Source organism: Pseudophryne corroboree, chromosome 4, assembly GCF_028390025.1.
Source record: "Pseudophryne corroboree isolate aPseCor3 chromosome 4, aPseCor3.hap2, whole genome shotgun sequence".
NCBI lineage: Eukaryota > Metazoa > Chordata > Amphibia > Anura > Myobatrachidae > Pseudophryne > Pseudophryne corroboree.
This window is the reverse complement of record NC_086447.1, coordinates 448,764,023-448,791,705: the sequence shown is the minus strand read 5'-3', so window position 1 is coordinate 448,791,705 and position 27,683 is coordinate 448,764,023. Positions and strand designations below refer to the sequence as shown.

The window sequence follows — 27,683 nt, the reverse complement described above, 5'->3', positions numbered from 1 at the left end:
TACCTTGAGCCAGCAGAGTAGAGACACCCTTGCCGACAACCTCACCCTGTGGTGAATCTGCAGATGCGAGCCCGACCACTATGCGAGCACATCCAGTTGAAATGGACGTGAGTGAAATCTTCCGAACTGAAGCGATTCGAAAGCCGCCACCATTGTTCCTAAGAGGCGAATGCACAAATGTACCGAGACTGTGCGTGGCTTGAGCACTAATTGTACCAGATGGCGAATAATCTGTACTTTCTGTTGTGGTAGGTAAATTCTTTGATTTACCGTATCGAGAATCATACCTAGGAATTGAAGGCGTTGAGACGGAATGAGATGTGATTTCTTGAAGTTGACAATCCAACCGTGGTGAACCAGTACATTGTACGTTAGCAGCGCATGTTGGAGAAGCATCTGTTGAGACGGGGCTTTGATGAGCAGATCGTCTAAATACGGAACTATTGTCACTCCCAGGGATCTGAGATGAGCTATCATCACAGACATCACTTTGGTGAATACCCGAGGCGCTGACGATAGGCCAAACGGTAGAGCCTGAAACTGGTAATGGTTTTGGCGTATTGCAAACCGCAAGAATCTCTGATGAGGCTGCCAAATCGGAATGTGAAAGTACGCATCCTTGAGATCTAGCGCAATCATGAATTCCTTTGGCTCTAAACCTGCAATCACTGAGCGCAGAGATTCCATCTTGAATCTGTAGTAAGTTACGTACCGATTGAGACCCTTTAAGTTCAATATTGGCCTGACTGAGCCATCCGGCTTCGGTACCACAAACAGACTGGAATAATAACCCTGACCCTGTTGGTGTACAGGGACCGGAATCAAAACTGCTGAATCCAGTAGGGACTGAATGGCAATCTGCAGAACCGCCCTCTTGTCGTCCGACAGAGGCAGTCCTGTCTTGAAAAACCGCAGTGGCGGAAGACAGTCGAACTCTATTTTGTAACCTCTTAACACTAAATTGCGGATCCACCCATCCGCGGATGTCTGGAACCACGCCAAATGGAACGTCTGAAGGCGTGCTCCCACAATCGGAGAACCGAGATGGGCTGGTAGCCCGTCGGTGACCTTAGCGTCCTGACGACTTGTGTTGGTTTGTTGGAAACCACGTCCACGACCACGTCTACCAGGCGTGGCTGTTCCTCTGCCACGTCCGCGAAAGGCCTGAGGTCTAAAGGATTTGAACGCAGACCCAGAGTACCTCCGTCTTGGTACCGGTGGAGGCAATGGTAAGAAAACCGACTTTCCTCCCGTGGCCTCAGAAATCCATTTGTCCAATTCAGGACCAAACAACTTCTCGCCACCGTAAGGTAACGCCTCTATACCTCTTTTGACCTCTGCCTCCGCTTGCCAAGAACGCAGCCAGAGTGCTCGTCATGCTGTAACTAGCGACGATGAAAGGCGAGAAGTGAGCTGACAGACGTCAGTAGAAGCTGTACATAGATACTCCGCAGCCTCACACATTTGATCAGCAAGAAGTATAAGGTGTTCGTCATGTAGGGCACACTTGAGTTCTGTTATCCATACTATGAGCGCCTTAGTGACCCAGACGCCAACCAAGCCAGGTCTCAGCAGCACTCCTGCTGCTACATACATGGACTTTAGCATAGTTTCTATTTTGCGATTTGAAGGGTCTTTAAGCATAGTAGCAGCTGGCACTGGTATGGTTAATTTCTTTGTAAGTTTCGACACTGACGAATCAACTATTGGTGGATTCTCCCATGTACATGTCACAGAGTCTGGAAACGGGTAACTAGACTTAAATCTGCGAGGTATAGAAAACCGTTTATCTGGAGTCTGTCGTGTTTCTACTAACATCTTATTAAGAGACTCCGAAACAGGAAAACACATTGGAGTTCTCGGTCGTTTAGTAAATACGACCTGATCATTTGTCAGAGGCTCCTCAGTTTCTGTAAACTTCAGAGACTGACGCACCACTCTGATGAGATTATCAATGCCTGAGCTGTTAAAATCCTCACTATCTGACTCCACTTCGCCCTCCTCACCCTCATCTTGTGCCGTGAGGTCTGGCATGGAATCGTCAGAATGCAACATAGCAGAAACTGGTAAATCATAAGACATATGAAATTTATCCAGTCTACGCAAAATGGATTTGGAACTTTCGCAAGGCTGAGACGCCTCCGGTAGTTCTGGCGGTCTCACCCTAGACTCAGATCTTGCCGTTTCCCGCTCTTGTCGAGCGGCGGTCAATTCTGATTGCAACCCAGCCAGTACATTGGCTAGCATTTCCCATGGAGGGTCCGGGGAGGAAACTGGCTTTAAAACCGGAGCAGAAATTGTATTCGGAACTGAATCCACAAAACATACTGTACATGTGGTAGATCCGTCCGGTAACACACTGCTACAGACTTTGTAGTGATGCTTTTTAATTTTTGCTGGTGCCTTACTCATTATTGAGACAGACAATACAATACACAAAAAACAGACACTTGCACGACTCAGTAAAATAGTACTAAGGTGTCTCTATATATATATATATATCTGGCCAAGTACACGTGGCCAGTACTATGAAATGTGATCCCAAAGTCCCACTAACACCCCTGCGCCTCCGGTGGAGTAGAGATGTAGTACTGGAACGTTCTGGAATCACAGCAGGAAGACACAGGAAGCATGGTTAAAATGGCTGCCATGCTTAAAATTATAGTCACAGTACAGGTTTCAAGTCTTTAAACTGATATATAACCCTGTCTACAAATCCTGTGTAAATCATCCCTGCAGCCCAGCATACTGTTGCTGCTGCTGTTTGTCCCCCCTCGTGCCGTGATTGTACCCTCTGCTTGCAGCCTGTAATGCCCCCCCCCACCCACCCTGTATGCTCCGTTGCGGAGGCAGTATGCGGGGCGGGCAGCGTTAGTGTGGGGCCGCCAGCGGGAGCCGGGTAGCGGGACGCGCTGGAAACAGACAGCGGGGAGCGCGTCCTGAAGCGCTCTGAGCAGCGGCCGGAGCAGCGGCAGCGGCCGGGCTGTATAGGGATGCAAGCGGCCATGCGCCAGCGGCTGTCTATGAAAGAAAACATTGTCCCCACACAGCGGGGCGGCAGCGTGAGCTGACCGCCCCGATCAACATACCTGGACTCCTGTGATGAGGCTCCGACGGGGCTTCTCTGTAAGCGCCGGCCAGCCTGTCTGCAGGATGTCTGTATGGCTGTGAGGGTGCTCATTTATTGAGGATCGACACGCAAAAGTTGCTTGTAGCAGCTTGCACTATCCCTGACCCTGCCTTTTGGAAGGGGGAAAGGGATGTGTATGAAAAAGAAAAAATATTAACTTAAAAAATAAAAAATATTCAAAATAATTGTGGACTAAGCCACAGACCTTGTTGCTACTTGAGCACAGAAAAAACACTGAGGTACTCTGGGATATGGAGGGGTGGAGTGTTCTAAATTTAAATATTCAGTGCCCTGTTCCTATAGAGGCCGTCCATATCCCAAGAGTACTCCAGTGACCCCTAGTGGATGAAAAAGAAATACCTAGTTTAGGAAAATGCAAAGTAAGATCTGACATCAAATAGCTTGGCTGTTCTCCGTCCCAAATTGTGGAGAAAGCACCAACCCACCTACCTCTTGCCATGGGAGCAGGACATCCCAGGAGAGAGGAAGGGAGAGGGAGAGAGAGAGAGCGAGCGAGAGAGAGAAAACAAAGAAAATGAACAACTCGCCCTCTCAATTTGCGGTCATACAAGCCACCACCAAAAGTGTCCGGAATCCAGTGGAAATGTCCCGGTCCAGAAAAGACATCCAGAGAATCCTCTCCATCTAAAGCTGGGTACATACTGGCAGATATATCTGCAGACCTATCTGTAGATGGTACACACTGACCAATCACCACTGCCATCTGCAGATATATCTGTTGCAGAGGACATTGGCCAATTAATCTTTCCTCTGTACACACTGGCAGATTGTTGTCGTGAAATGAGCCAAATATTCCTGCAATTTACATAATGGGCTGGGTTTCTAAAGAGTACACAGGTAAAGGAAAGAGGCCTTTTTAATTCTCCATTTCTCTCCCACTGTATCTCTCTCGTACCATCCGTCTCCCACCGTCTCTCTCGCGCTCCTTCCATCTCCCATCGTCTCTCTCTCGCTCCCTCGGTCTCCTACTTTCTCTCACTCCCTCCGTCTCCCACTGTTTCTCACTCCCTCCATCTCCCACTGTCTTGCTCCATCTGTTTCCCACTGTCTCTCTCTCACTCCTTCCATCTCCCACTGTCTCTCTGTCTCGCTCCCTCAGTCTCCCACTTTCTCTTACTCCCTCCGTCTCCCACTGTTTCTCACTCCCTTCATCTCCCACTGTCTTGCTCCATCTGTTTCCCACTGTCTCTCTCTCTCACTCCTTCCATCTCCGACTGTCTAAATCCCTCGGTCTCCTGCAATCCTTACTGTTTCTGAGGTGACAATATATAAATAAAATATAACTAGTGAGCGGAACAGACTCCATAAAACCCCTCAGGGCATATGCTGGCTAAGGCACCCACAGGTGACTGCTCTTGCTGGTCGGGCTCACGCAGATCAAGGCTCCCGCTAGTAGAGGCTCCCAATGTCAGTCATTTGTATATGTACACAGGTGCATACATTTGACCTGAGATCTATGCTACTACACACTGATACAATTTATCTATCTACCAGGTGTATATATTACACACTCGATACATCCAGATTTATTTCTTTATCTTATTATGCTTGCAATTGAGCAGGCTGAGAGTTATTTGATACAAGCTAATATATATAGTTTTTTTTTTTTACAACAATCCAGTTACTACACTTGACACTGCATCACGGATTGTTGCTTCAAGTTGAATGTGTATGATTTTATGTATGTGTGTATTTTGTCCTAATAAATACACACTGGCCATGTCTCTTGCTGGCCAGGGCTCCTGATGGTCACAGAGCCCGCACCACCACCCTCACCTCCACCAATGGTCACACAGCAGCAGCACCTGCGTGACCCCCATCCCGGCTCACCTCACCAGTGGCCGCACACCCCTGGCCCTGGTGGTCACAACCGCCGCCCCCCACCCCCCCTTTCCCCGCTCCCTGTCACTTTGAAAAATGAGCTTTCAGTGTGGGTGACTGTGGCGGATTGCCTTCCCCGCCCGACTAAACATACCTCCACATCCAGGCAACTATAACGATATATCCTGGAATAACCACACTGTGCTCAGCTCATAGCACAACACTTCCCCCACTACCCCTTGTGTGCATACACTAGATCCTAGTCGGTTAAAAGGCCTCTGACATCAGGGGTAGGAGCAAGGTCGGTGGGAAAGCACTTTCACTATCCACGTCACCAACTATTCCCTTTAGTAACCTGGTAGCAAGTGAAATGAGCCACCGAGCCTGAAGCGTGGCGAGCAAAGTGAACCCGTGAGGGTAAATTTAGGGTCCCATGTTGCGACCTTGCTCCTCCCCCTCTTGTCATGGATCACGTGGTAGTGACATTAGAGGTCCTTTAGCCTTATACAATTTAGCCATAACCTTGTGCTCATACCCCCAAACTGCATCCTCACTCTGCACATACACCCACATTGTCCCATTGGGTGTTATACATGTTACTGGCATTTGGTATGCCGGCGATCCCGACACTACCCATTCACTTTGCTCACGCACCCATACTGTCCCCTCACTGTACTCTTGCATCGATACTGCTTGCCTCACAGTGCTCAGACACCCTCACTGCCATCTCACCCTGCATATGCACCCCCACCGTCCCTCACTGTGCTCATGCACCCATGCTGTAAGGGAACTGCGTTGCATGTTGACCTGAAAAGGAGCTGCAGACCTTCTGTGGACCTCAAGGGGAACTGAAGACATAGAAAAGGACTGCTGCACCTGTAGACCAGGAAGGGGACTATGTACCTGGCGAATCTCCTAAAGGGAGCTGCAGACCTGAAGGGGAACTGTGAACCAGGCGGACCTTAAAGGGAACTGCCGACCAGGCGGACCCAAAGGGGAACTGCCGCCCCAGCGGTGGTGCGGTATTGGCGGACCTGGAAGTGGACTGTGGTGACTGCGGACCTGGAAGGGAACTGCGTGATCGGCGGACCTGAAGGGGACCTACGGCACCGAAGGAACTGGAAGAGGACTCCAGCTTGTCTCTCAACAGTACTTGGAGTGGTGACCAAGGCATCCTACAGGTAACCCGGCCAGCAGCAGCCTCCCTGACAGCAGCAAGAGCGTTCCGCTCCCTGCAAGCAGTATACCTCGCAACACTACGACCTGGCTGAGTCATGTATTTACATAACCCCGCCCACCTAATGATGGGTAGAAAGGCCGACCTATCGCGGGTAGGCCATACACACTGCAGATATATTGGTCATCGGCAGTGCTGCAGGGCCGACGCGATATGTCTGTGAACGACGTCGTTCACAGACATATCGTTTGTACACACCCGTTGATCAGTTAACGATATACTGGCCGATCAATTGATCGGCCAATATATCTGCCAGTGTGTACCCAGCATAAGTCACCTAATGAGGTAGTTGGTGTGTCCAAATGTGGCAAAATTGTGGAAGATTAAGGCCGATTCTAGGAACTTCTGTTGAGAGCTGGTTTAAAAAGTGTCCATTCCAGATGCCCTGCCCACTGGAGGTCTGTGTGTATATTTTTAAAATAAGTGGTCTATTTGAGTAATTTCATGCCATTTTATTGGTCAAGTAGTCGCTGGGTGAGTGCTGTGCATTTATTTATAATAACTAAGGATGTAATGACTTTGGAATAAAGTCACGTTTTCAGTGAGTACACAAATAATAAGAATTTACTCACCGGTAATTCTATTTCTCGTAGTCCGTAGTGGATGCTGGGGACTCCGTAAGGACCATGTGGAATAGCGGGCTCCGCAGGAGACTGGGCACTCTAAAGAAAGATTCAGTACTATCTGGTGTGCACTGGCTCCTCCCTCTATGCCCCTCCTCCAGACCTCAGTTAAGGAAACTGTGCCCGGAAGAGCTGACATTACAAGGAAAGGATTTTGGAATCCAGAGTAAGACTCATACCAGCCACACCAATCAAACCGTATAACTTGTGATAAACTTACCCAGTTAACAGTATCAACAAACAACAGAGCATCAACCAATGGATGCCAACATAACATAACCCTTTATTAAGCAATAACTATATACACGTATTGCAGAAAATCCGCACTAGGGAAGGGCGCCCAGCATCCACTACGGACTACGAGAAATAGAATTACCGGTGAGTAAATTCTTATTTTCTCTAACGTCCTAGTGGATGCTGGGGACTCCGTAAGGACCATGGGGATTATACCAAAGCTCCCAAACGGGCGGGAGAGTGCGGATGACTCTGCAGCACCGAATGGGCAAACACCAGGTCCTCCTCAGCCAGGGTATCAAACTTGTAGAACTTTGCAAAAGTGTTTGAACCCGACCAAGTAGCAGCTCGGCAAAGCTGTAATCCCGAGACCCCTCGGGCAGCCGCCCAAGAAGAGCCCACCTTCCTTGTGGAATGGGCTTTCACTGATTTTGGATGCGGCAATCCAGCCGCAGAATGAGCCTGCTGAATCGTGTTACAGATCCAGCGAGCAATGGTTTGCTTTGAAGCAGGAGCACCCAGCTTGTTGGATGCATACAGAATAAACAGCGAGTCAGTTTTCCTGACTCCAGCTGTCCTGGCAACATAGATCTTCAAAGCCCTGACTACATCAAGCAACTTGGAATCCTCCAAGTCACGAGTAGCCGCAGGCACCACAATAGGTTGGTTCAGATGAAAAGCTGACACCACCTTTGGCAGAAACTGCGGACGAGTTCGCAATTCTGCTCTGTCCATATGGAAAACCAGATAGGTGCTTTTATATGACAAAGCCGCTAATTCTGACACACGCCTAGCCGAGGCTAAGGCCAACAGCATGACCACTTTCCACGTGAGATACTTTAGTTCCACCGTCTTAAGTGGCTCAAACCAGTGGGATTTCAGGAAACTCAACACCACGTTAAGATCCCAAGGTGCCACTGGTGGCACAAAAGGAGGCTGAATATGCAGCACTCCCTTAACAAACGTCTGAACCTCAGGCAGTGAAGCCAGTTCTTTTTGAAAGAAAATGGATAGGCCCGAAATCTGGACCTTTATGGACCCTAATTTCAGGCCCAAAGTCACACCCGACTGTAGGAAGTGCAGGAATCGACCCAGTTGGAATTCCTCTGTAGGGGCCTTCCTGGCCTCACACCAAGCAACATATTTTCGCCATATACGGTGATAATGTTTTGCTGTCACGTCCTTCCTAGCCTTTATCAGCGTAGGAATGACTGCTTCCGGAATGCCCTTTTCTGCTAGGATTCGGTGTTCAACCGCCATGCCGTCAAACGCAGCCGCGGTAAGTCTTGGAACAGACAGGGCCCTTGTTCTTGCAATTCCGGGTACCAAGTCCTTCTTGGCCAATCCGGAACAATGAGTATTGTTCTCACTCCTCTTTTTCTTACAATTCTCAGCACCTTTGGTATGAGAGGAAGAGGAGGAAACACATAAACCGACTGGAACACCCACGGTGTTACTAGTGCGTCCACAGCTATCGCCTGAGGGTCCCATGACCTGGCGCAATATCTTTTTAGCTTTTTGTTGAGACGGGACGCCATCATGTCTACCTGTGGCAGTTCCCATCGATTTGCAATCTGCGTGAAGACTTCCTGATGAAGTCCCCACTCTCCCGGGTGGAGGTCGTGTCTGCTGAGGAAGTCTGCTTCCCAGTTGTCCACTCCCGGAATGAACACTGCTGACAGTGCCAGCACGTGATTCTCCGCCCACCGAAGAATCCTGGTGGCTTCTGCCATTGCCACCCTGCTTCTTGTGCCGCCCTGGCGGTTCACATGGGCCACTGCCGTGATGTTGTCTGACTGAATCAGCACTGGTTGGTTTCGAAGCAGAGGCTCCGCTTGACTCAGGGCGTTGTATATGGCCCTTAGCTCCAGTATATTGATGTGCAGACAAGTCTCCTGACTTGACCACAACCCTTGGAAGTTTCTTCCTTGAGTGACTGCCCCCCACCCTCGGAGGCTTGCATCCGTGGTCACCAGGACCCAGTCCTGTATGCCGAATCTGCGGCCCTCGAGGAGGTGAGCACCTTGTAGCCACCACAGAAGAGACACCCTGGCCCTGGGGGACAGGGTGATCATCCGATGCATCTGAAGATGCGATCCGGACCACTTGTCCAGCAGATCCCACTGAAAGATCCTCGCATGGAACCTGCCGAAGGGAATGGCTTCGTAAGAACCCACCATCTTTCCCAGGACTCGTGTGCAGTGATGCACCGACACCTGTTTTGGCTTCAGGAGGTCCCTGACCAGAGTCACAAGCTCCTGAGCTTTCTCCTCCGGGAGAAACACCTTCTTCTGGTCTGTGTCCAGAATCATGCCCAGGAAGGGCAGACGCGTCGCAGGAATCAGCTGCGACTTTGGAATCCAGCCGTGCTGACGCAACACTTCCTGAGAGTGTGCTACACTGATCAGCAACTGCTCCCTGGACCTCGCCTTTATGAGATCGTCCAAGTATGGGATAATTGTAACCCCTTGCTTCCGAAGGAGCACCATCATCTCCGCCATCACTTTGGTAAAAACTCTCGGTGCCGTGGACAGGCCGAACGGCAACGTCTGGAATTGGTAATGACAGTCCCGTACCACAAACCTGAGGTACTCCTGATGAGGCGGATAAATGGGGACATGCAAGTAAGCATCCTTGATGTCCAGCGACACCATAAAATCCCCTTCCTCCAGGCTTGCAATGACCGCTCTGAGCGATTCCATTTTGAACTTGAATTTCTTCAGATAAAAGTTCAGGGATTTTAAATTTAAAATGGGTCTGACCGAACCGTCCGGTTTCGGTACCACAAACAGTGGAATAGTAGCCCCTTCCCCGTTGAAGGGGGGGGGACCTCTACCACCACTTTCTGGAGAAAAAGTTTGTGAATTGCCTCCACCACTATCTCCCTTTCCATGGGGGAAGCTAGTAGGGTCGATATTAGGTAACGGTGAGGGGGCATCACCTCGAATTCCAGTTTGTATCCCTGAGACACAATTTGTATAGCCCAAGGATCCACCTGTGAGCGAACCCACTGGTGGCTGAAATGTCGGAGACGCGCCCCCACTGCTCCTGGCTCCGCCAGTGGAGCCCCAGCGTCATGCGGTGGACTTAGTGGAAGCGGGGGAAGACTTTTGTTCCTGGGAACTAGCTGCGTGGTGCAGCTTTTTTCCTGGCAAGAAAGGACGCACCTCTGACCTTCTTGCTCCTCTGAGAACGAAAGGACTGCATTTTGTAATACGGTGCTTTCTTAGGTTGTGGAGGGACATAAGGCAAGAAATTTGACTTCCCAGCCGTAACTGTGGAAACTAAGTCCGAGAGACCGTCCCCAAACAATTCCTCACTGTTATAAGGTAAAACCTCCATGTGTTTTTTAGAGTCGGTATCCCCTGTCCATTGCCGAGTCCACAGGACCCTTCTGGCAGAAATGGACATAGCGTTAACTCTAGAGCCCAGCAGGCAAATGTCCCTCTGGGCATCCCGCATATATAGGACAGCGTCCTTGATATGTGCCAGGGTCAGTAGAACAGAGTCCCTGTCCAGGGTATCTAACTCCTCAGACAGAGAATCCGTCCATGCAGCTACCGCACTACACATCCAGGCCGAAGCAATTGCTGGTCTCAGCAGTGTGCCAGAATGTGTATAAACTGACTTCAGGATAGCTTTCTGCTTTCTATCTGCAGGATCCTTTAGGGCGGCCGTATCCGGAGACGGCAGGGCCACCTTCTTAGACAAGCGTGTCAACGCCTTGTCTACCCTAGGGGAGGATTCCCAGCGTAACCTATCCGTTGGCGTGAAAGGATACACCATGAGTAATCTCTTGGAAACTATCACCTTCCTGTCAGGGGAATCCCACGCTTTTTCACATAATTCATTAAATTCATGGGAAGGGGGAAAAGTCACTTCATGCTTTTTCTCCCCATACATATAAATCCTCTTGTCAGGGACAGGATTTTCCTCAGAAATGTGTAATACATCCTTCATAGCTACAATCATGTAGCGGATGGCTTTAGTCATTTTAGGCTGCAACTTTGCCTCATCGTCATCGACACTGGAGTCAGATTCCGTGTCGACATCTGTGTCAACTATCTGGGATAGTGTGCGCTTTTGGGACCCTGACGGCCTCTGCGCTGCAGGAGCAGGCATGGGTTGAGACCCTGCCTGTCCCCCGGTTACAGTCTTATCCAATCTGTTATGCAAGGAGTTTACATTATCATTTAACACCTTCCACATATCCATCCAATCAGGTGTCGGCACCGTCGGCGGCGACACCACACTCAGCTGCACTTGTTCTGCCTCCACGTATCCTTCCTCATCAAACATGTCGACACAGGCACACACACAGGGAATGCTCTGACTGAGGACAGGACCCCACAAAAGGCTTTTGGGGAGACAGAGAGAGAGTATGCAAGCACACACCCTAGTGCTATATAACCCAGGGATTACACAGTACCTTAGTGTTTACCCTGTAGCTGCTGTTAATATATATATATATATATATATATATATATATATATATATATATATATATATATACACACACATATACTGCGCCTAAATTTATGTGCCCCCCCTCTCTTTTTTACCCTCTAAAGCACCTGAATACTGCAGGGGAGAGCCTGGGGAGCGTCCTTCCAGCGGAGCTGTGAAGAGAAAATGGCGCTGGTGTGCTGAGGAAGAAGGCCCCGCCCCCTCAGCGGCGGGCTTCTGTCCCGCCTTAATGTATAAAAAATGGCGGGGGCTCTGGCATTTATACAGTCCCAGACTGTATATATGCCTCTTTTTGCCAAAAAAGGTACTTAATTGCTGCCCAGGGCGCCCCCCCCTGCGCCCTGCACCCTACAGTGACCGGAGTGTGCGGTGTGCTGTGGGAGCAATGGCGCACAGCTGCAGTGCTGTGCGCTACCTTAAGTGAAGACAGGAGTCTTCAACCGCCGATTTCGATGTCTTCATGCTTCTGCTGCTTCTGTTCTTCTGGCTCTGCGAGGGGGACGGCGGCGCGGCTCCGGGAACGGACGATCAAGGTTAGGTACCTGTGTTCGATCCCTCTGGAGCTAATGGTGTCCAGTAGCCTAAGAAGCGCTACCTAGCTGCCGTGAGTAGGTTTGCTTCTCTCCCCTCAGTCCCTCGTAGCAGAGAGTCTGTTGCCAGCAGAAGCTCTCTGAAAACAAAAAACCTAACAAAATACTTTCTTTTCTAGCAAGCTCAGGAGAGCCCACTAGGAGCACCCAGCTCGGCCGGGCACAGATTCTAACTGAGGTCTGGAGGAGGGGCATAGAGGGAGGAGCCAGTGCACACCAGATAGTACTGAATCTTTCTTTAGAGTGCCCAGTCTCCTGCGGAGCCCGCTATTCCCCATGGTCCTTACGGAGTCCCCAGCTTCCACTAGGACGTTAGAGAAATTGGGTTTTAGCACTGGTGTATCAAATTGCAAACATGACAGTTGTTTTCTGCAAATCAATAATTCCCAATCTACAAAAATGTACAGCAGGTTTTTTCAAAATTTCTTTTAAAATGCAGATGGCGACTTGCATTGTTTCACTGAATTAGTCACATATTTCCTTTACTGGAGAGGTACTACATTTTCTCAAGAAGTCTAAATTCCAGTTATCTCAAGCTATTGACTTTATTGTATTTAGATTTTGTCCCAGAAATATCTACAATACTGCACACGGCACCTACCTAGATTCACGTCTGGGAGTATCTTGTCATGAAACTGAGTCTCCAAGCTGTTAGGGGATAAGAAATCTGCTAACAATTGGCTGTTACTTAGCTCTGGGTGCTGTAACAGTCTCTGCAATGTGAGAACAAAAATAAAGTTATCAAAAATGTTTTGTTTTTTTGTTTGCAAAACAGACATGAAAACATTTGCAATGCAAATACTGGAGAGGTTACACCAAATATGTGCCTTTATAAAGAGTGCGGTTCATAGTGACTTATCTCGTACCTTACTCGGGTAATAAAATATTTTAGCACTTGCTTAATAGCTTAAACTGGTTCCACATTTTTAGGGAAATTTAGTCTCCACTGCTGTACTTCCTATTACTTGAGTTTTGGTGATCCTTTCTCTGGGCAACAGACCCAACAGCGCAGCGTGGGCCCCACAGGGAGTCTCATAACACAGGTAAGTGGAAGCAAGTGCGGGTAATTGTGAAAATATCTACTTTAACAGATGGCATAAGCCTTTAATGCAGAATGTGATTTCCTTTTCGAACAAGCAAGAAATGTAATATTATGCACATATACATGGTGACTGTCTAGCAGCCATGCCTGCAAAAAGGAGGATATGGATTCCTTGAATGTTGTGTTACTTCACCTATCACCACATTATCACACACACACACACACACACACACACACACACACACACACACACACACACACACACACACACACACACACACATACTGTGAGGCAAAAAGATGATGGAAATTACAGACCTCTCTCATCTTTTTAAGTGGGTCAACTTGCACAATCGGTGGCTGTCCAAATACTTTTTTGCCCGTGTGTGTGTATACGTTTAAGCCTCTGAGTGCCATCTATGCGCGGCCACCGGGTGTGCAGTCCCGCGGCGGCATTCGCGCCACAATGGGTGATACCTTCTACTTAAGGTAAGATGGTTGCATTGTTTCTGTTATACCTGACGAAAATGCCAGTTTATTAAATGGGCATTGAAACGTTGTATTTAATTAATCTGGTGTTACAAATTATTGGAGTGCCGCACCACCTCTAGTCTGCTATATATATATATATATATATATATATATATATATATATATAAAAAAAACTTTCAGCTGTGGTACCTGTAAATATTCCTCAAATTCTTCCCTTTTTGATGTTAAAAATTCATAGTTTTTAGGTCCTATGATTCTTTTCGATGGAAGCTGGGCATCCGGAAAGGTACCTTAAAATTAAAAGTGATGTTATATAGTTAGAAATACAAAACAACAACAATAACAACAACATCGACAACAACAGGTAAAAATGCGCTGAGTTCTCTTCCTATGTATTCCACCCATGGAAGTTGTAGGTTTTACCAATTGTCGCTTAGTAATTAAACTTCTTGATTTCAAGCTTTCCCTGCCTACGTGACTTATTATCTGTAAAATGCAAGTGTTGTGTGATACCAGGTCTTAATAGTGAGTTGAAATGTCATAAAAAAAATGCAAACCAATTTACAACTACGCACAGTATTAACAGGAGTTTTAAGAACAAAACATACCATGGAATTCAGTTAGCTTTGACTCCAGAACATAAAATTCGATGTATTTTCTGTAGACAGACCAATGTTCAGCTTCATGTCCAACTATAATAATAATAATAATAAACATTGTACACACATTACATGTTTATACATAAAGCTTCTTTCCATTTGCTGTCGCATGCCACCATTGAAAACTACAAGTTTGTATATCCAGCATGCAAACTAGATTAACTAAGATGCTAGGAAATAACAGAGATGCTATGAGACTTTTTACCTGCTTTTCGATCATTCCTCTCAACATCTATACAAAAAACAGGAATTCTCTCCTTTCGATCTTTCTTTTCAAGGTAAGCATCTTCAAAGAAATCAACATATGGAATGCTGATTTTCCATGCAGAGAGATTGCGAGGAGTGTTGGGTGTAGTTGCAGTGTGTACCTCCAGAGGAGAATCATCTTCTAACACCATAATGCCTTCTTCAATCTACAGGAATACATGTAATGATCAGTGGCCTCTAAAACAGAAGAACTACAGACTTTCACCCTAGCAAATGTAATTAAATAAACCCTATCACATTTAAATGTCCATTTAATTTGAACACAGTATAGTACATTGGTTTGGAATCAGCACGAAATTCCGCTGGACGGGATTCCGGCGGTCGAAATACCGACACTGGAATCCCGACCAACACAATCCCGACAGGGGTGGCGAGCGGAACGCAGCCCCTTGAGGGCTCGCTGCACTCGCTACGCTCGGCACACTATTTTATTCTCCCTCTATGGGTGTCGTGGACACCCACGGAGAAAAAATATGTCGGGATTGTGCCGGTCGGGATTCCGGTGTCTGTATTTTGACCGCCGGGATTCCGTCCGCCGGGATCTTGACCGCATCCCATTGGTTTGGGTGTTTCCACAAGTATTCTCAGCATCTGATCAGTGCAGCAAGGCATTGTACATACCTTGACAACAAGGCAATCTCTGCAGAAGAACAGCGGTAGTACTAAATCAGTGGTTCTCAACCTCTGTCCTCAAGTACCCCCAATAGTTCATGTTTTCCAGGTCTCCTCACAGGATTGCAAGTGAACTAATTTGCTCCACCTTTGGGTTTTTAAAATATGTCAGTGAGTAATGAATACACCTGTTCAACTGCTCGGTGACCTGGAAAACATGAACTGTTGGGGGTACTTGAGGACCGAGGTTGAGAACCACTGTACTAAACGCTCTAAAGAACTGATCAATCAACTGCATCGTCTACGGATGACCTCTGTGCTTTTTTGTATATATAGCAGCTGCAACAAATGCTTCACCACTATTTTTATTTTATTTACAGGCTATCTAATTAGCTTGGTCGTTAAAAAAAAAAAATTTTCTCAGAAAAACACACAGGTTCAGGGAATCCTGTGTTTTCGCTGGCTGCAGCCACATTTTCGCATGAAAACGGCACTGTGCCAGTTTATCAGGGCTAATTGGATGAAAGTTAAAAAAATATTCATTCTTGTGAACAAAATAAGGCTGGTTTTATAATGATAGGAAAGTGTGAGAAAGCTTTTGTGTTATGATGGGTAGATAATATACACAAGATAACGGAAGGTAAAAAAAATAACCAAGTTCCATTCAAACTATGCCACGAAGACTGCAGCGTTATTATGTTGTAATAATTATACGCTAGCTGTTTCACTTATACCCCTTTCAGACATCCTCCAAAATCCCAGGATTTTGCAAATGAGCGCACATCAACCCAGGATTTTGGTATGCCTGAAAGGCCCCAACTCGGGTATGTGTTCCCGGGAGGTCAACCCTGCAATTGACCTAGGTTTTTACCGGGTCTTTCTTACAGGGTTGGCAAGTCTGAATGACGCGACCCGGGAATTTGCTCTTTGGCCGCATGTAAACAGTTTTAATTGGCCAGGAAGGTCCACCTGATGCCTCTGATGACATCAGCGGCAGCCGAAGAGGGACAGACGCCACACATGAGAGGAACACAGAACTGTGCAGGGAAGTGTGCCAGCGCCAGAGTGCCAGTGAAGAGACGCCACACATGAGAGGAACACAGGGGTTTAGTATGAAATACCTATAATAAACATCCATTCGGACAAAATACAGACAAGGTCAAAGGGGGTAATTCCAAGTTGATCGCAGCAGGATTTTTGTTAGCAATTGGGCAAAACCATGTGCACTGCAGGGGAGGCAGATATAACATGTGCAGAAAGAGTTAGATTTGGGTGGGGTGTGTTCAATCTGCAATCTAATTTGCAGTGTAAAAATAAAGCAGCCAGTATTTACCCTGCACAGAAATAAAATAACCCACCCAAATCTAACTCTCTCTGCAAATGTTATATCTGCCCCCCCTGCAGTGCACATGGTTTTGCCCAATTGCTATCAAAAATCCTGCTGCGATCAACTTGGAATTACCCCCAAAATAAGGAAATTTATGGTAGACTTACCATAGTTAAATCTGTTTCTGCGATGTACACTGGGTTCCACAGGGAATACATTGGTGTGTAGAGATGGATCTTGATCCAGAGGCACCAACAGGTTAAAGCTTTAGACTGTCCCAGGATGCATTGCGGGGCCTCCTCTATAACCCCGCCTCCAGGCACTGTGAGCTCAGTTTTGTTAGCCAGTCCAATGCAGAAGCAGGTAAAAGAGAAGGCAGATGTTAGTCAAATAAAACCACGTTCTCACGACAGGAGATAGGACTAGCGGCTAATGCCATACAAACCCAAAGAAGCTAAAGGCGTCAGGGTGGGCGCCCTGTGAAACCCAGTGTACCTCGCAGAAAGAGATTTAACCATGGTAAGTCTACCATAAATCTCCTTTTCTCAGTGGGGTACACTGTGTTCAACAGGAAATTCATCAGGGATGTCCTAAAGCTGTTCCTCAAGGGAGGTGACGCACCTTAGCAGGTATGAGAACCTGGCATCCAAAGGAAGCATCCTGGGAGGCGGAAGTATCAAAGACATAGAACCTAATAAACGTGTTAACGAGGACTATGGAGCCGCCTTGCACAACTGTTCTACGGACACGCCACGATGGGCCGCCCAAGAGGATCAAACAGACCGAGTGGGCTTTAATAGCAGCAGGAGCTGGGAGTCCAGCCTACGCATAAGCTTGTGCAATCACCATTCTAATCCATCTGGCCAAGGTGCTTATTCGCAGGCCAGCCACGTTTGTGAAAACCAAACAGTACAAAGAGGGTATCTGACCTCCTGATAGAGGCAGTCCTCTCCACATATATACGGACAGCCCGTACCACATCCAAAGACCGTTCTTTGGAGGACAACTCAGAAGAAATGTAGGCTGGAACCACAATCTCTTGATTAAGGTGAAAAGATGACACCACCTTAGGTAAATAACCAGGGTGAATTCTAAGAACTGCCCGGTTACAATGAAATATTAAAAAGGGTGGACGACAGGACAACGCGCCTAAGTCCGACACCCCTCTAGCAGAGGCAATAGCCAGAAGAAACAGGACCTTGGCTGTGAGCCATTTAAGGTCCACTGACTCAAGAGGTTCAAATGGAGACTCTTGCAGGGTATTCAACACAACAGACAAATCCCATGGAGCCACAGGTGAGACATAGGGAGGCTGAATCCGCAGTACGCCCTGAGTGAATGTATGAATGTCAGGTATACATGCAATTTTTCTCTGAAACCACACCGACAAGGCAGATATGTGAACCTTGAGGGAGGCCAGACGAATTCCTAAATCCAGGCCTTATGCAAAAAGCCAGAAGTCTGGAAGTACTAAACTTGGAAGCATCGGAATTCTTAGCAGCACACCAGGTGAAGTAAGAATTCCAGACCCTATAATAAATCCGTGCAGGAGCCGGTTTGCGGGCCTTAAGCATAGTTTGGATAACCGCCTTGGAGAATCCATTGGCCCTCAGGAGTGAAGGTTCAAGAGCCACACCGTCAAAACCAGCCTGGCCAGGTACGGGTAGACACAAGGGCCCTGAACGAGGAGGTTTGAGCATTGAGGAAGTAGAAGAGGACGCTCTATCGATAGACCCTGCAGGTCTGACAACCAATGCCGTCTGGGCCACGCTGGAGCGACTAGTAGTAGTATTCCTCCTTCTTGCTTGAACTTCCGTAGTACCCTGGGTAGAAGTGACACTGGAGGGAACACGTACGGCAGCCGAAAGTTCCATGGAATTGCCAGTGCGTCCACGAACGCTGGTTGAGGATCCCTTGTTCTTGATCCGAAGACGGGAACTTTGTGATTGTGTTGAGACGCAATCAGGTCTACATCTGGTAGACCCCACTTGTCCACTAGGAGTTGAAAGACTTCCTGATGAAGACTCCACACTCCGGAATGCACGTCCTGACGACTGAGGAAATCCGCTTCCCAGTTGAGGACTCCCGGAATAAACACTGCCGATATTGCTGGCAGTTGGCGTTCTGCCCAACGAAGGATTTTTGACACTTCCATCATTGCCATGCAGCTTTGAGTGCCGTTGTGATGATTTATGTATGCCACCATGGTGGCGTTGTCTGATTGTACTTGAGCTGGCCTGTTCTGTATCAGAGGCAGGGCAAGAGTCAGAGCATTGAACACTGCCCGCAATTCCAGAATGTATATTGGGAGGAGAGATTCCTTCTTGATCCTTCGACCCTGGAGTGAATGTTGCTCTAGCACCGTGCCCCAACCAAGCAGACTGGCGTCCGTAGTCAGTAGGACCCAGAGGGAACGGTCCCTGCTCAACTGTTGGTCCTGCAGCCACCAGCTCAGTGACAGACGAACCTCCGGAGTCAAGGAGATCATTTGAGACCTGATCCGATGAGGCAGGCCGTCGCACTTGTGAAGGATTAACCTCTGCAGAGGGCGGGAATGAAATTGAGCATACCATACTATGTCGAAAGTCGACACCATGAGGCCTAGTACTTGCATCGCCGAGTGTATCGACCCTCTTGGTCAAGAGAGGAAGTATCTGATCCTGTCCTGAAGTTTCAGGACTTTCTCTGGAGACAGAAACAGGTCTTTGGCTGTGTATCCAGCAGTGCCCCCAGGTGCACCATGCTCCGAGCAGGGACCAGCGAGGACTTCTTCCAGTTGACTAGCCACCCGCGGGCTTGTCGGAAGCGTACCGTCAGTTGATGAGGAGGACATCTTGGGCGTTCGCCAGGATCAGCAAGTCATCCAGATATGGCAGGATCTTGATTCCCTGGCCATAACCTTGGTGAAGATCCGAAGGGCCGTGGCCAGTCCAAACGGCAGAGTCTGGAACAGTGAAGGTTGCCAATAGCAAACCGCAGATATTGCTGATGCGATATGGCAATAGGTATATAGGTATATGCAGATAAGCATCTTGTATATCCGGGATACCATATAATCTCCGGGGTTTCATGACCAGTACAAACGAGTGCAGCGTCTCCATATGGAACTTGTACACTCTCACAAATTTGTTCAGTGATTTGAGGTTGAGTATAGGTCGGAAAGACCCACTGGGTTTCGGGACTAGAAACAGGGTCGAGTAGTATCCCCCGCCTCTCTGGGACAGGGGTACCGGCACTACCACTCCTGTATCCAAGAGAGAACACACAACCAGGTGTAGAGCTTGCGCCTTCAACAGATCCGAAGGAATAACCGTTGTGCAGAAACTGGCAAGGGGGGACGTCTCTTGAAAGAGACTGCATACCCATGAGAGACGACTTCTCGCACCCATGCGTCTGAAGTGGTCTTTAACCAGAACTGGGTGAACTGCAGAAGTCGGCCTCACACCCTGGGATCCCCCAGGGAGAGGCCCGCCCCGTCATGCAGCAGGCTTGTCTTGTTTGGAAGCAGACTGACGGGCGGCCCAGGATTGTTTTGCTTTGGGCTTACTGGTTTTGGGAGCACAGGCTTGTCTCTGGTATGCCTGACCTTTTGCTTTCCCTTGAGGTCGAAAGGAATGAAAAGTGGTACTTGCCATCTGTGCAGAAGGATTAGTGTTCGGGAGAAATGCAGTCTTAGCAGCCGCTAAGTCAGTCACAATCTTATTCAGATTTTCCCCAAACAAAGGAAGTACCCCCAAGGTCTGTTTGGAGTCCAGGTCCACCTTCCATGACCTCAACCACAGAATTCAGCGAGCTAGGATAAACGTAGTCGACGCCTTAGCCGCCATTACACCTGCCTCAGAGGATGCCTCCTGAATGTATTGGGAGGCAGTGGTAATATGAGACAGATATTGTCTGGCAGTGTCAGATATATCCTGAGGCGGCTCTTCCTCTTTTGCCTGAACGAATGCTGCAATTCCTTTTGCGGCCCAGGAGGCTGCTATAGTGGGTCTATGTACAGCACCTGTAAGGGAGTAAATAGACTTCAGGCATCCCTCCACACGTTTATCTGTCGGTTCCTTCAGTGAGGTGACAGGCAGAGTAGATGACACCACAAGACGGGTGACATCGGAATCCACCGGCGGTGAATTTTCCCACTTGTTATACAACTCTGCAGGGAGAGGATAACGAGCTAGCATATTTTTAGACAGGGAGAATTTCTTTCCTGGCGAAGACGTGGAAGACGTGCAGTGAGCTAAATGGCTCGGGAGGCACTGGCTAGCACCAGAGCTACATTTATACACAATATATGACCCAAAGAGTACATCAAGGCATTATACAGAGGTGCAGCATTATAAACTCCTGGAAATTTGGGGAGTTTTGATTAGAGATGTGTGGAAAGGATACACAGGTGAGGCACTGCCTCACCTGCCATAGACTTTTTACTCCAGAATTTTGGCTATAAAAATGATTAGAATAATGCAAAGAAGATATTTCAAACATATTCTTTGTATTTTTCATATACTTTATACAGTCAAGACTCTGGCACAAACGTTAGTATGACAGGAAATGCTCTGCCTCACCCCACCACACGTCACTGATAGATATATATATATATATATATATATATATAAAAAAAACAGTGCGCGGTCCAAGACTGGATGTATGATCAGAATACTTGTACAATACATTCTGGTAGAGGTACACTTGTTCTTAACTAACACTGTCTTAAACTGACATGTAGAATACTTAAGTGTCTGTAAAATCACAGCGCTGATGTACAGGCGGATTTACAGAAGGAGACCTTGCCCTGCAGTCCCGGAGACCAGTCGCAACTACTGTGAAAAGATGGCGCCCAAAGTCTCAGTCAGGGAGTAAGGGAGAGTGTGAGGCAGCTCCAGGGTGGGAACACAAGCAGTAGACGGCAGACGGAGCTGGGGGAGGGGCTACAGGTCAAGCGCCTTATCCACTATGCTGGTCCTCACCACCGGGTACTGTGGAGCCTTATTAAACAGGATATTTTACTATCCGACCTGTGCTCTCATGTCCTGGTGGATATAGTGGGGTCCCTGCTCTGTCTCCTAAGACCGCGACCGGAACGCGATTTAATGGCGGGTCCCGCCTGGGAGACCCTCTTACCTCCTCCCTTAGTAGCAGCCATGCGATCCAGGAGAACGTCTGCGGTGGTGTGCCTAGGAACCGGAGCGCCTTCGCCGCAAGTACCCGGGAACAGAGCCAGCGGGAGTATGTGACACCGCTGGGGAGGTGATGGAGCCGCAGTACAGTATGTCACACTGACATACAGTATGAAGTGCTGCAACCCTTGAAGTCTTCTAAAAAGCTTTTTCAGGGCTGCTTAGCGCAATCCCCCTGTTAAGTGACCTGCTTCATGCAGGCACCAACTCTAAAACTGAGCTCACAGTGCCTGGAGGCTGGGTTATAGAGGAGGCCCCACAATGCATCCTTGGACAGTCTAAAGCTTTAGCCAGTTGGTGCCTCTGGATCAAGATCCATCTCTACACCCCGATGTATTCCCTATGGAACACAGTGTACCCAGCTGCAGAAACAGACATTTAAAATGTCGACAGGTCAAAAAGTCGTCACAAGTTTTTCAATGTTTTTTTGGTGTGTATGTCAACATAGATCGACATGGACACCATACAAGTGTACCGCGTCCCTTCGCATGGCTCGCTGTGCTCAACATGCTTCAGGCACGGTGCCTTGCTGCACTCTGCACACTATTATATTCCCCCTCCAGGTCCACTGGGAGAGTAAAGCATGAACAATTCGGTTTCAATTAAAAATCATGAAAAACTCATGCCGACTTTCTGACCTTTCAACATTTTAAATATCTGTATTTTGATCTTGACTGTATTTTAAATATCGATATTTTGACCGTTGGACAATGTTTGTCGATATTTTGACCGGCAGAATTTTGATTGTAGGTAAATTGACCGCATCCCGAATACAGAGCTGTGCAGAGAGGTGTGCCAGTGAACAGACTCCACACATGAGAGGAACACAGAGCTGTGCAGAGAAGTGTGCCAGTGAACAGACGCCACACATGAGAGGAACACAGAGCTGTGCAGAGAAGTGTGCCAGTGAACAGAAGCCACACATGAGAGGAACACAGAGCTGTGCAGAGAAGTGTGCCAGTGAACAGTAGCCACACATGAGAGGAACACAGAGCTGTGCAGAGAAGTGTGCCAGTGAAAAGACGCCACACATGAGAGGAACACAGAGCTGTGCAGAGAAGTGTGCCAGTGAACAAACGCCACACATGAGAGGAACACAGAGCTGTGCCGAGAAGTGTGCCAGTGAACAGTAGCCACACATGAGAGGAACACAGAGCTGTGCAGAGAAGTGTGCCAGTGAACAGACGCCACACATGAGAGGAACACAGAGCTGTGCAGAGAAGTGTGCCAGTGTACAGACGCCACACTTGAGAGGAACACACAGCTGTGCAGAGAAGTGTGCCAGTGAACAGACGCCACACATGAGAGGAACACAGAGCTGTGCAGAGAAGTGTGCCAGTGAACAGACGCCACACATGAGAGGAACACAGAGCTGTGCAGAGAAGTGTGCCAGTGAACAGACGCCACACATGAGAGGAACACAGAGCTGTGCAGAGAAGTGTGCCAGTGAACAGAAGCCACACATGAGAGGAACACAGAGCTGTGCAGAGAAGTGTGCCAGTGAACAGACGCCACACATGAGAGCAACACAGAGCTGTGCAGAGAAGTGTGCCAGTGAACAGACGCCACACATGAGAGGAACACAGAGCTGTGCAGAGAAGTGTGCCAGTGAACAGAAGCCACACATGAGAGGAACACAGAGCTGTGCAGAGAAGTGTGCCAGTGAACAGACGCAACACATGAGAGGAACACAGAGCTGTGCAGAGAAGTGTGCCAGTGAACAGACGCCACACATGAGAGGAACACAGAGCTGTGCAGAGAAGTGTGCCAGTGAACAGAAGCCACACATGAGAGGAACACAGAGCTGTGCAGAGAAGTGTGCCAGTGAACAGACGCCACACATGAAAGGAACACAGAGCTGTGCCGAGAAGTGTGCCAGTGAACAGTAGCCACACATGAGAGGAACACAGAGCTGTGCAGAGAAGTGTGCCAGTGAACAGACGCCACACATGAGAGGAACACACAGCTGTGCAGAGAAGTGTGCCAGTGAACAGACGCCACACATGAGAGGAACACACAGCTGTGCAGAGAAGTGTGCCAGTGAACAGACGCCACACATGAGAGCAACACAGAGCTGTGCAGAGAAGTGTGCCAGTGAACAGACGCCACACATGAGAGCAACACAGAGCTGTGCAGAGAAGTGTGCCAGTGAACAGACGCCACACATGAGAGGAACACAGAGCTGTGCAGAGAAGTGTGCCAGTGAACAGACGCCACACATGAGAGGAACACAGAGCTGTGCAGAGAAGTGTGCCAGTGAACAGAAGCCACACATGAGAGGAACACAGAGCTGTGCAGAGAAGTGTGCCAGTGAACAGACGCCACACATGAAAGGAACACAGAGCTGTGCCGAGAAGTGTGCCAGTGAACAGACGCCACACATGAGAGGAACACAGAGCTGTGCAGAGAAGTGTGCCAGTGAACAGACGCCACACATGAGAGGAACACAGAGCTGTGCAGAGAAGTGTGCCAGTGAACAGACGCCACACATGAGAGGAACACACAGCTGTGCAGAAAAGTGTGCCAGTGAACAGACGCCACACATGAGAGGAACACAGAGCTGTGCAGAGAAGTGTGCCAGTGAACAGTAGCCACACATGAGAGGAACACAGAGCTGTGCAGAGAAGTGTGCCAGTGAACAGACGCCACACATGAGAGGAACACACAGCTGTGCAGAGAAGTGTGCCAGTGAACAGACGCCACACATGAGAGGAACACAGAGCTGTGCAGAGAAGTGTGCCAGTGAACAGACGCCACACATGAGAGGAACACAGAGCTGTGCAGAGAAGTGTGCCAGTGAACAGAAGCCACACGAGAGGAACACAGAGCTGTGCAGAGAAGTGTGCCAGTGAACAGACGCCACACATGAGAGCAACACAGAGCTGTGCAGAGAAGTGTGCCAGTGAACAGACGCCACACATGAGAGGAACACAGAGCTGTGCAGAGAAGTGTGCCAGAGAACAGAAGCCACACATGAGAGGAACAGAGCTGTGCAGAGAAGTGTGCCAGTGAACAGACGCCACACATGAGAGGAACACAGAGCTGTGCAGAGAAGTGTGCCAGTGAACAGAAGCCACACATGAGAGGAACACAGAGCTGTGCAGAGAAGTGTGCCAGTGAACAGACGCCACACATGAGGAACACAGAGCTGTGCAGAGAAGTGTGCCAGTGAACAAACGCCACACATGAGAGGAACGCAGAGCTGTGCAGAGAAGTGTGCCAGTGAACAAACGCCACACATGAGGAACACAGAGCTGTGCAGAGAAGTGTGCCAGTGAACAGACGCCACACATGAGAGGAACACAGAGCTGTGCAGAGAAGTGTGCCAGTGAACAGACGCCACACATGAGAGGAACACAGAGCTGTGCAGAGAAGTGTGCCAGTGAACAGACGCCACACATGAGAGGAACACACAGCTATGCAGAGAAGTGTGCCAGTGAAAAGACGCCACACATGAGAGGAACACACAGCTGTGCAGAGAAGTGTGCCAGTGAACAGAAGCCACACATGAGAGGAACAGAGCTGTGCAGAGAAGTGTGCCAGTGAACAGACGCCACACATGAGAGGAACACAGAGCTGTGCAGAGAAGTGTGCCAGTGAACAGACGCCACACATGAGAGGAACACACAGCTGTGCAGAGAAGTGTGCCAGTGAACAGACGCCACACATGAGAGGAACACACAGCTGTGCAGAGAAGTGTGCCAGTGAACAGACGCCACACATGAGAGGAACACACAGCTGTGCAGAAAAGTGTGCCAGTGAACAGACGCCACACATGAGAGGAACACAGAGCTGTGCAGAGAAGTGTGCCAGTGAACAGTAGCCACACATGAGAGGAACACAGAGCTGTGCAGAGAAGTGTGCCAGTGAACAGACGCCACACATGAGAGGAACACACAGCTGTGCAGAGAAGTGTGCCAGTGAACAGACGCCACACATGAGAGGAACACACAGCTGTGCAGAGAAGTGTGCCAGTGAACAGACGCCACACATGAGAGGAACACACAGCTGTGCAGAGAAGTGTGCCAGTGAACAGACGCCACACATGAGAGGAACACAGAGCTGTGCAGAGAAGTGTGCCAGTGAACAGACGCCACACATGAGAGGAACACAGAGCTGTGCAGAGAAGTGTGCCAGTGAACAGAAGCCACACATGAGAGGAACACAGAGCTGTGCAGAGAAGTGTGCCAGTGAACAGACGCCACACATGAGAGCAACACAGAGCTGTGCAGAGAAGTGTGCCAGTGAACAGACGCCACACATGAGAGGAACACAGAGCTGTGCAGAGAAGTGTGCCAGTGAACAGAAGCCACACATGAGAGGAACAGAGCTGTGCAGAGAAGTGTGCCAGTGAACAGACGCCACACATGAGAGGAACACAGAGCTGTGCAGAGAAGTGTGCCAGTGAACAGAAGCCACACATGAGAGGAACACAGAGCTGTGCAGAGAAGTGTGCCAGTGAACAGACGCCACACATGAGGAACACAGAGCTGTGCAGAGAAGTGTGCCAGTGAACAAACGCCACACATGAGAGGAACACAGAGCTGTGCAGAGAAGTGTGCCAGTGAACAAACGCCACACATGAGGAACACAGAGCTGTGCAGAGAAGTGTGCCAGTGAACAGACGCCACACATGAGAGGAACACAGAGCTGTGCAGAGAAGTGTGCCAGTGAACAGACGCCACACATGAGAGGAACACAGAGCTGTGCAGAGAAGTGTGCCAGTGAACAGACGCCACACATGAGAGGAACACACAGCTATGCAGAGAAGTGTGCCAGTGAAAAGACGCCACACATGAGAGGAACACACAGCTGTGCAGAGAAGTGTGCCAGTGAACAGAAGCCACACATGAGAGGAACAGAGCTGTGCAGAGAAGTGTGCCAGTGAACAGACGCCACACATGAGAGGAACACAGAGCTGTGCAGAGAAGTGTGCCAGTGAACAGAAGCCACACATGAGAGGAACAGAGAGCTGTGCAGAGAAGTGTGCCAGTGAACAGACGCCACACATGAAAGGAACACAGAGCTGTGCAGAGAAGTGTGCCAGTGAACAGACGCCACACGAGAGGAACACAGAGCTGTGCAGAGAAGTGTGCCAGTGAACAGACGCCACACATGAGAGGAACAGAGCTGTGCAGAGAAGTGTGCCAGTGAACAGACGCCACACATGAGAGGAACACAGAGCTGTGCAGAGAAGTGTGCCAGTGAACAGAAGCCACACATGAGAGGAACACAGAGCTGTGCAGAGAAGTGTGCCAGTGAACAGACGCCACACATGAGAGGAACACAGAGCTGTGCAGAGAAGTGTGCCAGTGAACAGACGCCACACATGAGAGGAACACACAGCTGTGCAGAGAAGTGTGCCAGTGAACAGACGCCACACATGAGAGGAACACAGAGCTGTGCAACAGAGCTGTGCAGAGAAGTGTGCCAGTGAACAGACGCCACACATGAGAGGAACACAGAGCTGTGCAGAGAAGTGTGCCAGTGAACAGACGCCACACGAGAGGAACACAGAGCTGTGCAGAGAAGTGTGCCAGTGAGCAGACGCCACACATGAGAGGAACACACAGCTGTGCAGAGAAGTGTGCCAGTGAACAGACGCCACACATGAGAGGAACACAGAGCTGTGCAGAGAAGTGTGCCAGTGAACAGACGCCACACATGAGAGCAACACAGAGCTGTGCAGAGAAGTGTGCCAGTGAACAGACGCCACACATGAGAGGAACACAGAGCTGTGCAGAGAAGTGTGCCAGTGAACAGACGCCACACATGAGAGGAACACAGAGCTGTGCAGAGAAGTGTGCCAGTGAACAGACGCCACACATGAGAGGAACACAGAGCTGTGCAGAGAAGTGTGCCAGTGAACAGAAGCCACACATGAGAGGAACACAGAGCTGTGCAGAGAAGTGTGCCAGTGAACAGACGCCACACATGAGAGGAACACAGAGCTGTGCAGAGAAGTGTGCCAGTGAACAGACGCCACAC

General features: G+C 48.9%; 1 protein-coding gene across 4 annotated transcripts in view; it reads right to left on the bottom strand.

The window, feature by feature from the left end:
- Positions 1-27,683, bottom strand: part of SNX14 (sorting nexin 14) — a 328,243-nt gene that overhangs the window by 64,119 nt on the left and 236,441 nt on the right. For all 4 annotated transcript variants that reach the window (XM_063916961.1, XM_063916962.1, XM_063916965.1 and 1 more), the window contains 4 exons: positions 14,521-14,728; positions 14,265-14,348; positions 13,846-13,946; positions 12,725-12,836 (listed from right to left, as the gene is read on the bottom strand). In XM_063916961.1, the coding sequence (XP_063773031.1) occupies positions 12,725-12,836; positions 13,846-13,946; positions 14,265-14,348; positions 14,521-14,728 (505 nt within the window). The remainder of the gene's footprint in view (positions 1-12,724; positions 12,837-13,845; positions 13,947-14,264; positions 14,349-14,520; positions 14,729-27,683) is intronic.